Source organism: Protomyctophum parallelum (genome assembly GCF_964188405.1).
Source record: "Protomyctophum parallelum genome assembly, chromosome: 15".
Taxonomy (NCBI): domain Eukaryota; kingdom Metazoa; phylum Chordata; class Actinopteri; order Myctophiformes; family Myctophidae; genus Protomyctophum; species Protomyctophum parallelum.
Window position 1 is genome coordinate 33,597,645 of NC_139710.1, and position 12,578 is coordinate 33,610,222.

General features: G+C 48.5%; 1 protein-coding gene across 1 annotated transcript in view; it reads right to left on the bottom strand.

The window, feature by feature from the left end:
* Positions 1-4,231: 4,231 nt before the first annotated feature.
* The window catches only part of taok3a (TAO kinase 3a), a 98,110-nt gene continuing 89,763 nt past the window's right edge, over positions 4,232-12,578 (bottom strand). The window contains 3 exon segments of the mRNA XM_083784376.1: positions 4,232-4,789; positions 9,077-9,259; positions 12,292-12,504. Of these exon segments, the coding sequence (XP_083640502.1) occupies positions 4,628-4,789; positions 9,077-9,259; positions 12,292-12,504 (558 nt within the window). The 3' untranslated portion in view covers positions 4,232-4,627.

Genomic DNA, 12,578 nt, shown 5'->3' on the forward strand with positions numbered 1-12,578 from the left:
AGGCAGTGGCTTCCCAAACTTTTTCATGGCAAGCACCCCCAAATCAATCTGAGAATCCCATCGTCAAATATTCGGGAAAACAGCGCCTCCCCTGTTGTTCCTTGCCGCGAGGCAACAGTCTGTCTTGAGAGACTACCCCCAAATTGACACTAATTAGCCCGCGGACCCCCCCTAATCCCCCATTTGAAGAGACGTGCCAGGGACCCCCATAAGAGAAGATTTGTACGTCTTTAGCAGTGATTCTCAACCGCTTACAGGACCCCCAGTTTGACATGAATGGTCTACGTACGGACCCCCATTTGATGGCCTTTCTATCTCTGACTCCGAGACCCCAGTTTATATTGTACAATCAATGATGTTAATTTGAACTCTGAGAGTGTACAAATGGAACCAAATGGACCCACTTTGGTGACCCATGTCCTAAAGGCAGTGCTTTGGCTCAGGGTAAATAGCCTTTTCCATCCACGGCACCCATGAGTTATAGCCTTATTACATCCATGTCTAATTACAGGGTACCCACTTTGAGGACCCTGTCTGTCCATGAGGACAACCCTTGGCTCCACCAGGACAGGGGGGTCAGACAGTTGACTCGACGGCTGAGAAGGTCCAGTGAAGTTGCTCTGTGTCGCATCGGCAAACGTTTTCAACGTTCACATTATTCCACTTGGTAGTTTTTTTTTTGTGCGTTATGCATTGAAGGGAAGCATGACGTCTGTCACTCGAGATCCGTTCACCCCACCGACTTCAAATTCGACACACGCATTTCCACACCCTCACAGGGAGTGCAGTTGGTCGAATCCAGAACCGCCACAAAAGGCCCGTGCTCTGGACACGGACGGCCCCTGCCCAGGCTCCAGGCTCCAGGCTCTGGACACGGACGGCCCCTGCCCAGGCTCCAGGCTCCAGGCTCTGGACACGGACGGCCCCTGCCCAGGCTCCATAGAGACAGTTACAGAAATGTCCATATATGGGCATAAAAAGGGACACAGTTGGGTGGATCAAGTTCCCATCGAAAAGCAGGTGTCATTCTCTGCCGTCCTTTTCCTCCTTTGTAGATATAGTTTGTATTTGTTGATCACGTGTTATTTGTTAAACTATGTTCATGAATTAAATACACATATACTGTAGGACCACAATGAACTAATAGGCCATATAGCGCAAGTACTGCTATATACTAACTAATGTCTGTTAACCTTATACCCCACCTTAAACAGTACCTTAAGTACTGCTATATACTAACTAATGTCTGTTAACCTTATACCCCACCTTAAACAGTACCTTAAGTACTGCTATACTAACTAATGTCTGTTAACCTTATACCCCACCTTAAACAGTACCTTAAGTACTGCTATACTAACTAATGTCTGTTAACCTTATACCCCACCTTAAACAGTACCTTAAGTACTGCTATACTAACTAATGTCTGTTAACCTTATACCCCACCTTAAACAGTACCTTAAGTACTGCTATACTAACTAATGTCTGTTAACCTTATACCCCACCTTAAACAGTACCTTAAGTACTGCTATACTAACTAATGTCTGTTAACCTTATACCCCACCTTAAACAGTACCTTAAGTACTGCTATACTAACTAATGTCTGTTAACCTTATACCCCACCTTAAACAGTACCTTAAGTACTGCTATACTAACTAATGTCTGTTAACCTTATACCCCACCTTAAACAGTACCTTAAGTACTGCTATACTAACTAATGTCTGTTAACCTTATACCCCACCTTAAACAGTACCTTAAGTACTGCTATACTAACTAATGTCTGTTAACCTTATACCCCACCTTAAACAGTACCTTAAGTACTGCTATACTAACTAATGTCTGTTAACCTTATACCCCACCATAAACAGTACCTTAAGTACGTCACCATCAACAACCAATAAGGGACCACCATTCTTACCACCGACACACACACACACACACACACACACACACACAGTCACACACACACACACACACACACACACACACACACAGCTACCAAACTTACCTTAGTTACTTCATCACGAATGGTGGTCCCTTTTCACAGTACTTGCACGCTCTGCTCACGTAAGTAACAAGTCTCCAGGACTTGTTTTTGTCAGTTAACACACATGTCTGACTGTACCACGTGCCGTTTACATTTGTGTCTAGACTAGAGGCTAAAGAAATCACACCTATGTGAAGTGAGGGGCGTTCTTACATCAGCATACGGGACAGACAGGGGCGAAAACATAAGGAAGGCACTGCATAATAAGTTTGTGTGATGAGCACTTTATTTACAAATATAATTAAAAGCTCTGACAGATTCCATGCTTTCTTTTAACCCTGGAAAAGAAATTAAAGTGCATGCAATAATAAAGCATCATACTGATCTGGTTTTGATAAGAAAATACACAGCTTGAGAGAGTTGTGGTTGAAGCCAAAAGAAGAAAAAATAAACCAGAAAAAGATAATGTGATTTAGACAAGAATTCAAATAGATTCCCATGATGACAGATTACTGACATTGAAATGCTTTAAGAGGAAGGAGGGAGGGGGCAGAAAAAAAGAGAATTGCTCTTAAAAAATCTGATTTGAGTAACAGTTAAAATACAATACGAAAATAAGTAAAAGCTCTCCATAAATTCCGTCTATACACAAAATACAAGCCCACTCCCCCCCCCCCCCCAACCACTCCCCCCCGACAAAGCCCTTTGTGCTATAGCTGGGAGTCAGTCGCAGTTCGCGTGGTAGTATTGTTCCCATTGGCTGCCCAGTGTGCAGATAAACCAGTACGACTATTCCCATTGGCTGCCCAATGTGCAGAGAAACCAGTACGATTATAAAGCATTGCCTGTCAACGTACGGGGTGGCCCCGGGGACAACCAACCGGTGATCCAAGTTAAGTGGACCAACTTTACCGTAAAGTCAGAGAGAGAGCAGCATTACAGAACGGAACCACATTTTGGTTCCCATTTTGTACGTCTCTCAAATAATTATTCCCCCATTAGAACCGGGGAAAGCATCTCTTTGTGTCTCCTTTTTAGATTTGAATAGCAGATGTAGGCCTATAGTTAGTACAAAGCTGCCTGCTTGTATGTACATCTGCTCACTCGTCTAGATACATCTTTTTAAGGTGTGTAAATAACAACTTCCTTGTCTAAGAAGGCATTTGTAGAATGGGCCCCTCGGTCAGGTTTTAAATGGTTTAACACAATGTTCTACCGTGTAGATTGGGGGGAGGGGAGGGGGGGGGGGGGTGTGCCAGAGATATAAAACAGTAGGAGGTGGTCCGTGGCCTGGTTGGTGCGTATCAAAACTGGTGGGGGGGGGGGGGGGTACTTGAAATGAAAAGGGTTGAACAATCACCGAACTTAAAGTATCCCGGAACCCCCAAACCACACGGTAAAAACCTGCAGTGTTTCATTTAACAGACAGACCCACAAGGGTCTCTTTTTGGACCCCCTGCTGGTCCCCGAAACCCTTAACGCTGAGAACCAGTTGCGATACACTAATAATACTGTACCATAAAGGACACCCCCCCATCCCCCCCACAGTGCCCCGAGTCAGTAATCAAATTCACTTAAAAGAGTCACATTTATTTAGAAGCGTACCATTATGTACATCAACGACAATTTCTTTCTTTCAAAGTATCAAATCGTTTTTGAAATTGAAATTTGCTGTAAAAACTTCCTGATGAATAAAAGTACCAGAAAAAAGTGGCGAAAAGATCGAAGCAGCGCCAGTGAATGGCTGCGGAAGGAGTAATAGTTTTGCGCTTGAATTTATGAATTTATTTATTTATATTATTATTATCTTTTTTTTTTTGCATGGCTCGAGAGACAAACCACCTCAGACAAACGCAACGGCCTCTGGCCGCGATTCCGCTCGTGGAAAACCACCACTTTTCTCTCTCTCTCTCTCTCTCTCTCTCTCTCTCTCGTTTTACAACTTTTAGTCACGCCAAAAGTGTGATCATAATTGCACAAGAAACAGCAAACACTGTGACGAGGTTATCATAATTCTTACAAAAACATGACAACTACAAGTTTATCCAGCATTGGGTTCTTTTTTTGTCGTGTGTGACACCAACGAGAGGAGGAGGAGGGGCAGTACGGGGACGGTGACAGTACGTACGTACGTACCGGGGTGACGATGGTGTCGGACGGTGTTGGTCTCTTACAACCTGTTGCTGGCTCTAAAAAACACTCCCCGGACAACTGGAAGCGATTCCGAGTCCTTTCTTTTTGTGTGTGTGTGTGTGTGTGTGTGTGTTTTTTTGCGTCAGTGTCTTTTTGTATTGAGTGAGGCTTAACTCATACTCCATCATGTGGCGGTGTTGCACGCTGATATGAAGAACAAAAGAAACTAGCAGGCCTACAAGCTGACATCGCGTCGCGGTGATTTTAGCTTGTCGGCCTGCGATTTCTTTTTGGCACGCGACACCGCTACCGTGACGTAAGTTTGAAATCAAGCTTGGGTTGGACATCAGTAGCTGAAAAAGACCAGAACACTGTCGGGTCGGGCTAAAGACCAGAACACTGTCGGGTCGGGCTAAAGACCAGAACACTGTCGGGTCGGGCTCAACGTTACGGTAAAGGGAGAGAGGAGAGGCAGCGGTGTGGAGGGGAGGGGGTGCACTGGGCTGGGCCTCATCTGTAGTCGTCCTTGGAAAAGTCCAGAGCGCCGAGGTTACAGAAGCCCAGACGCATGCTCTCCATGTCGAAGGTGTCCATCTCACGTTCCTGGCGTTCCAGCAGGTGCTTGATGCGGTCCGTGCGCTCCTTCTGAAGGGAAACCAGCTCCTCTTCAATCTGGGGGGAAATTAAGTGCATTTTTATAGATGCTTTTCCAAGTGCTTAACCCATTCTGACCTGAGATCAGATTCTAAAAATGTCTGTTTGAAAATGACAGTTTTCTGAAAAAGCTATGTTTCTATGTCAGTGGTTCTTCGATTTTTCAAAAATAGCAGACCTACAAGCTCGTAGCGCGCCACTCGGTGGCGCGCTATGAGCTTGTAGATCTGCTTTTTTTTCAATAGCTAAAGCATAACATAATGCTAACACAAAAAGGGGTTCCCACTCAAAATGGATTAAACCGCTTTACAACGGTTCATTCATTCATACATTGGGAGGTGAAGGTTCATTCATTCATACATTGGGAGGTGAAGGTTCATTCATTCATACATTGGGAGGTGAAGGTTCATTCATTCATACATTGGGAGGTGAAGGTTCATTCATTCATACATACATTGGGAGGTGAAGGTTCATTCATTCATACATTGGGAGGTGAAGGTTCATTCATTCATACGTTGGGAGGTGAAGGTTCATTCATTCATACTTTGGGAGGTGAAGGTTCATTCATTCATACGTTGGGAGGTGAAGGTTCATTCATTCATTCATACATTGGGAGGTGAAGGTTCATTCTTTCATACATTGGGAGGTGAAGGTTCATTCATTCATTCGTTGGGAGGTGAAGGTTCATTCATTCATACTTTGGGAGGTGAAGGTTCATTCATTCATACGTTGGGAGGTGAAGGTTCATTCATTCATACGTTGGGAGGTGAAGGTTCATTCATTCATACGTTGGGAGGTGAAGGTTCATTCATTCATACATTGGGAGGTGAAGGTTAATTCATTCATACGTTGGGAGGTGAAGGTTCATTCATTCATACATTGGGAGGTGAAGGTTCATTCATTCATACATTGGGAGGTGAAGGTTCATTCATTCATACATTGGGAGGTGAAGGTTCATTCATTCATACATTGGGAGGTGAAGGTTCATTCATTCATACATTGGGAGGGTCCCTGGAACTACATATTTTCAGATGGGGGTCGGCAGCCAATTACATATCATTTTTGGGGTCCTTGACCTGAAATATTGAGCACCACTGATATACAGTAGAAACATAGGTATTTCAGAAAATTAATTATTTTAATTTCGACGTCAGGCCTAAATGGGTTAAATTGTTTTGTTACATAAGCACCGTGCAAATAGTTTTTGTTCACGAAGCCTAAAAGGCAAAAAGAATAATTTGTAGTTTAATCCAAAAAATAAAAAAATAAAGTTTACTCGATAACCAAACCTGTGACCATGTATAAGGTCTAATAGTCTTTTAGTTCACCTTGACAGCGTATCCTAGATTACTTGAAAGCAATACTGCACTTTATGCACACAAGTTACTGTAGTTTCAATTCTGTATTGCCCTATGAAAAGCACACGTATGTTTTTATGCTCTGTCTCGTAGTGTAATATCACTCGCCTGCCTGTTTGTTTATTTTACTGTTTCTGCTCTCACTCTACCTATATATCCTCTCTCTCTTCTTCCAACGTAGTACCGCGACACGATGGAGCGACTAAAGAGCATGCGGGGGGGGGGGGGGGGGGGGGGGTGTCTGGAACAACATATTTTCAGAAGGGGGGGTCGGCGGCCAAATACAGATGATTCTGGGGGTCTATGACATGAAAAAGGCAGAGCAACCACTGACATAGAAACATGACGTTTTTCAGAGAACGGTCATGATTTTAGAAGACATTAACCCATTTTAGGCGGGTACCCCTTTTGGTGTTAGCATTACGTTATGCTTTAGCTATTTAAAAATAGCAGATCTACAAGCTACGAGCTTGTAGGTCTGCTATTTCTTTTTTATCGAAGAACGACTGACATAGAAACATAGCGTTTTCAGAAAACTGTCATTTTCAAACAGACATTTTTAGAATCTGATCTCAGGTCAGAATGGGTTAATGGACCTTGGGTCTAGATGTGTTATTGGAGCTCCTCTGCAGTGACAGAAAGATGTACAAAGTGCAGCACAGCAGCACGGTGAACTACTGAACACGCATCACAGACAGACAGACAGACCTCACAGACAGACAGACAGACCGTCACAGACAGACAGACAGACCGTCACAGACAGACAGACAGACCGTCACAGACAGACATCACAGACAGACATCACAGACAGACAGACAGACCGTCACAGACAGACAGACATCACAGACAGACAGACCGTCCAGACTGTCTCTGACCAGCCCTCCAAATAAACCATGACATCATCCCAGTCTCATGCAGGTCAGAGAACGGCCAGGAGATGGCGCCAGACCGCCACAGTACAGGTCATCCACGCACACACACACACACACACACACACACACACACACACACACACACACACACACACACACACACACACACACACACACACACACACACACACACACACACACACACACACACACACACACACAAAACTGGGGGGGCTGGCTGACCAGAACCGGATCAGGGCAGCATTTGAAAAATAAAATAAAAAATAAATAAATAAATAAATAAGGAGCCTTTTCCTTTGTTGTGGGAGCGCTACCTCTAGCACACACCGAGGCCGATGACGTCGACCGCTTTAGAAGGCTGCCGACGGCCGTTGTCGCTTTGGCCGTGTTAATCTTGTCACCCTCGTCTCCCGTTCATTGATATGCGCGGCAGATGGTCTAAGTGGTCGTATGAAAAGGAAAGGGGTCCGCGGGGACAATGGGGGGGGGGGGGGGGGGGGGGGGGGTTATTTAGCGGCCACCCCCCCCCCCCGATCCCCAAGTAGGCATCAATCAATACGAAGAGTGTCTATAGTCTATTGTGTCTTCACCCGGATCCCTTTAAACATTTGGATCAATCATTTTCATCCCACGTATTAGTGCCTTGTTGTATCCATTCATTTTAAAATAATTGATGTTTCACTGGTCAATAATTGTCTCATTACAGTGAAGAATAGGCTGGTGTCACAGCCGTGGACTAAAGGTGACATCTAATGATTTGGCCAAAATACGAGGAATGGATGTCTGCTCTGTAGCCTGGAGGCTGAGAGGAGAGGAATGGATGTCTGCTCTGTAGCCTGGAGGCTGAGAGGAGAGGAATGGATGTCTGCTCTGTAGCCTGAAGGCTGAGAGGAGAGGAATGGATGTCTGCTCTGTAGCCTGAAGGCTGAGAGGAGAGGAATGGATGTCTGCTCTGTAGCCTGGAGGCTGAGAGGAGAGGAATGGATGTCTGCTCTGTAGCCTGAAGGCTGAGAGGAGAGGAATGGATGTCTGCTCTGTAGCCTGAAGGCTGAGAGAGGAATGGATGTCTGCTCTGTAGCCTGAAGGCTGAGAGAGGAATGGATGTCTGCTCTGTAGCCTGAAGGCTGAGAGAGGAATGGATGTCTGCTCTGTAGCCTGAAGGCTGAGAGAGGAATGGATGTCTGCTCTGTAGCCTGGAGGCTGTGAGAGGAATGGATGTCTGCTCTGTAGCCTGAAGGCTGAGAGAGGAATGGATGTCTGCTCTGTAGCCTGGAGGCTGAGAGAGGAATGGATGTCTGCTCTGTAGCCTGAAGGCTGAGAGAGGAATGGATGTCTGCTCTGTAGCCTGGAGGCTGAGAGGAGAGGAATGGATGTCTGCTCTGTAGCCTGGAGGCTGAGAGGAGAGGAATGGATGTCTGCTCTGTAGCCTGAAGGCTGAGAGGAGAGGAATGGATGTCTGCTCTGTAGCCTGAAGGCTGAGAGAGGAATGGATGTCTGCTCTGTAGCCTGAAGGCTGAGAGAGGAATGGATGTCTGCTCTGTAGCCTGAAGGCTGAGAGAGGAATGGATGTCTGCTCTGTAGCCTGGAGGCTGAGAGGAGAGGAATGGATGTCTGCTCTGTAGCCTGGAGGCTGAGAGAGGAATGGATGTCTGCTCTGTAGCCTGGAGGCTGAGAGGAGAGGAATGGATGTCTGCTCTGTAGCCTGGAGGCTGAGAGGAGAGGAATGGATGTCTGCTCTGTAGCCTGGAATGCATGCCACTCTCATCCCCACCTGTTGTGAGCCTGTGTGACCACATCAATGTCTGTCTGCGCCGGTCTGTCTGTCTGCCTGCCTGTCTGACCTGTCTCTGCGTCTCTCTCATGCAAATGTGGATCTGAGTGCATGGATAACAAAGCAAAAACACGACCAATGGGAGGTTTTTGGAGCAATTTGATGATGTGCCCCCTCACCTTCTGCTCCAGGTTAGCGCGGCGCGGAGCAGCGTCCCCCCCCCCCCCCCCCCCCCTCACCTTCTGCTCCAGGTGAGCCCTGCGTAGCGACCCCCCCCCCTCACCTTCTGCTCCAGGTGCGCGCGGCGCAGCGACACCTTCTGCTCCAGCTTGTGCTGCTCCCTCTCGTGCTGAGCCTCCGTCTGCATCTTGATCTTGCTCTGGTAGGCGTTGAGCAGCTCCATCTCCTGCTGCAGCTGCTGGCGGAGGGCCTGGCACTCCGCCTCCTGGGCCTCGTCCAGACGCAGCTGGGGGACGGGACAGAGAGCAGAGAGAGAGAGAGAGAGACGGGACAGAGAGCAGAGAGAGAGAGACGGGACAGAGAGCAGAGAGAGAGAGACGGGACAGAGAGCAGAGAGAGAGAGAGAGAGACGGGACAGAGAGCAGAGAGAGAGAGAGAGAGACGGGACAGAGAGCAGAGAGAGAGAGACGGGACAGAGAGCAGAGAGAGAGAGACGGGACAGAGAGCAGAGAGAGAGACGGGACAGAGAGCAGAGAGAGAGAGACGGGACAGAGAGCAGAGAGAGAGAGACGGGACAGAGAGAGCAGAGAGAGAGACGGGACAGAGAGCAGAGAGAGAGAGACGGGACAGAGAGCAGAGAGAGAGAGACGGGACAGAGAGAGAGAGAGAGAGACGGGACAGAGAGCAGAGAGAGAGAGACGGGACAGAGAGAGAGAGAGAGAGACGGGACAGAGAGCAGAGAGAGAGAGACGGGACAGAGAGAGAGAGAGAGAGACGGGACAGAGAGCAGAGAGAGAGAGACGGGACAGAGAGCAGAGAGAGAGAGACGGACAGAGAGCAGAGAGAGAGAGACGGGACAGAGAGCAGAGAGAGAGAGACGGGACAGAGAGCAGAGAGAGAGAGACGGGACAGAGAGAGAGAGAGAGAGACGGGACAGAGAGCAGAGAGAGAGAGACGGGACAGAGAGCAGAGAGAGAGAGACGGGACAGAGAGCAGAGAGAGAGAGACGGGACAGAGAGCAGAGAGAGAGAGACGGGACAGAGAGAGAGAGAGAGAGACGGGACAGAGAGCAGAGAGAGAGAGACGGGACAGAGAGCAGAGAGAGAGAGACGGGACAGAGAGCAGAGAGAGAGAGACGGGACAGAGAGAGAGAGACGGGACAGAGAGCAGAGAGAGAGAGACGGGACAGAGAGCAGAGAGAGAGAGACGGGACAGAGAGAGAGAGAGAGAGACGGGACAGAGAGCAGAGAGAGAGAGACGGGACAGAGAGCAGAGAGAGAGAGACGGGACAGAGAGAGAGAGACGGGACAGAGAGCAGAGAGAGAGAGACGGGACAGAGAGCAGAGAGAGAGACGGGACAGAGAGCAGAGAGAGACGGGACAGAGAGAGAGAGAGAGAGACGGGACAGAGAGCAGAGAGAGAGAGACGGGACAGAGAGAGAGAGAGAGAGAGACGGGACAGAGAGAGAGAGAGAGAGACGGGACAGAGAGAGAGAGAGAGAGACGGGACAGAGAGCAGAGAGAGAGAGACGGGACAGAGAGAGAGAGAGAGAGACGGGACAGAGAGAGAGAGAGAGAGACGGGACAGAGAGCAGAGAGAGAGAGACGGGACAGAGAGCAGAGAGAGAGAGAGACGGGACAGAGAGCAGAGAGAGAGAGACGGGACAGAGAGAGAGAGACGGGACAGAGAGCAGAGAGAGAGAGACGGGACAGAGAGAGCAGAGAGAGAGAGACGGGACAGAGAGAGAGAGAGAGAGACGGGACAGAGAGCAGAGAGAGAGAGACGGGACAGAGAGCAGAGAGAGAGAGACGGGACAGAGAGAGAGAGAGAGAGACGGGACAGAGAGCAGAGAGAGAGAGACGGGACAGAGAGCAGAGAGAGAGAGAGACGGGACAGAGAGCAGAGAGAGAGAGACGGGACAGAGAGAGAGAGACGGGACAGAGAGCAGAGAGAGAGAGACGGGACAGAGAGCAGAGAGAGAGAGACGGGACAGAGAGCAGAGAGAGAGACGGGACAGAGAGCAGAGAGAGACGGGACAGAGAGAGAGAGAGAGAGACGGGACAGAGAGCAGAGAGAGAGAGACGGGACAGAGAGAGAGAGAGAGAGACGGGACAGAGAGAGCAGAGAGAGAGAGACGGGACAGAGAGCAGAGAGAGAGAGACGGGACAGAGAGAGCAGAGAGAGAGAGACGGGACAGAGAGCAGAGAGAGAGAGACGGGACAGAGAGAGCAGAGAGAGAGAGACGGGACAGAGAGAGAGAGAGAGAGACGGGACAGAGAGCAGAGAGAGAGAGACGGGACAGAGAGAGACAGAGAGAGAGAGAGAGAGAGAGAGCATGATGCATGGGGCAACTTTTGACCCATTCTGAGCTGAGATCAGATTATTCAAATGTCTTCTCCATCCTGACAGTTTTCTGAAAAAGCTATGTTTCTATGTCAGTCGATTTTTCAAAAATAGCAGACCTACAAGCTCATAGCGCGCCACCGAGTGGCGCGCTATGAGCTTGTAGATCTGCTATTTTTCAATAGTTAAAGCATGACATGATGCTAACACCAAAAAGGGGTCCCCGCCCAAAATGGGTTAAAACAAAAAAAGATGTATCCTACGATTTTGCAACCCATTTTTTCACCCAGTGTCAATTATCTAATGTAATGACGACTGACCTCATGCTTCCTTCTATGCATGAGGAGTCCAAGCTGCTTCTTTACACCTGACAGGGGGGGGGGGTTCCCCGGGCCGGACGTAGCGCGTGGAAGGAACACTTTATTCCGACCAGTTCCTTTCCCCTCCATCAGGCCTGATGGAGGGATGCAGTAATCCTTGTCTCTAAACTACCTCCCCCTGGCCAGAGATTTGACCAGAGGGAGGTAGTTTAGAGACCAGGATTACTGCATGTTTTTTGTGAGGGTACCTACCCTAGGGGACACGGGGGAGTACATGCAAAGTAAACTCCACACAGAAAGGCCCTTTCGCCAACCCCGCCTTGGGTATGGGCACTGATGACGTGGAGGAGGAAACACGCCCACAGCGTCCCCAGCGGGAATCGAAACCCAAGTCAGAACCCGACTTGAGAAGCCACTGCTCTACAGCATCGTTGTACCAGAGACTCCCATTGTAACAATGTAATGCAGAAGTGCTCATTCTATCTCAATGGAATAGTTCCAATGTTTGGAACTATAGCCTTTGTGGCGAGATCAGAGCATGTCGCCACTTGGCTTTGTATAAGCCTCCTGCAGAGGTCAATGACACTTGGTTGAATGCCCAGACAGAGTGAAAGGCTTTGACCCTTTGACCCTCCTTGGAGGTCAGACGACTCACCGCCTGCGAGGCCATCATCTCGTTGATGCTCTGCTCGTACTGCTCGGCCAGGATGGCCAGCTTCCTCGTCTGCTCCTCCTTCAGCGCCTTCAGCACCGTCTTGTGCTCCGACTTGGGCGTCACCTCCATCTGGTGGTGGCGGAGCGCCTTGTACTGCTTGGTCTGCACCTTGCACGTGTCCTGGAACTGCTTCTTGATCTGCATCTCCAGGGCCTGAAAGTTCCAGTGTTTGGTTTTAGTCACATTTGTTTTGATTTTTTTTTTAAATGTTTTAGTGTTAGTCTAGT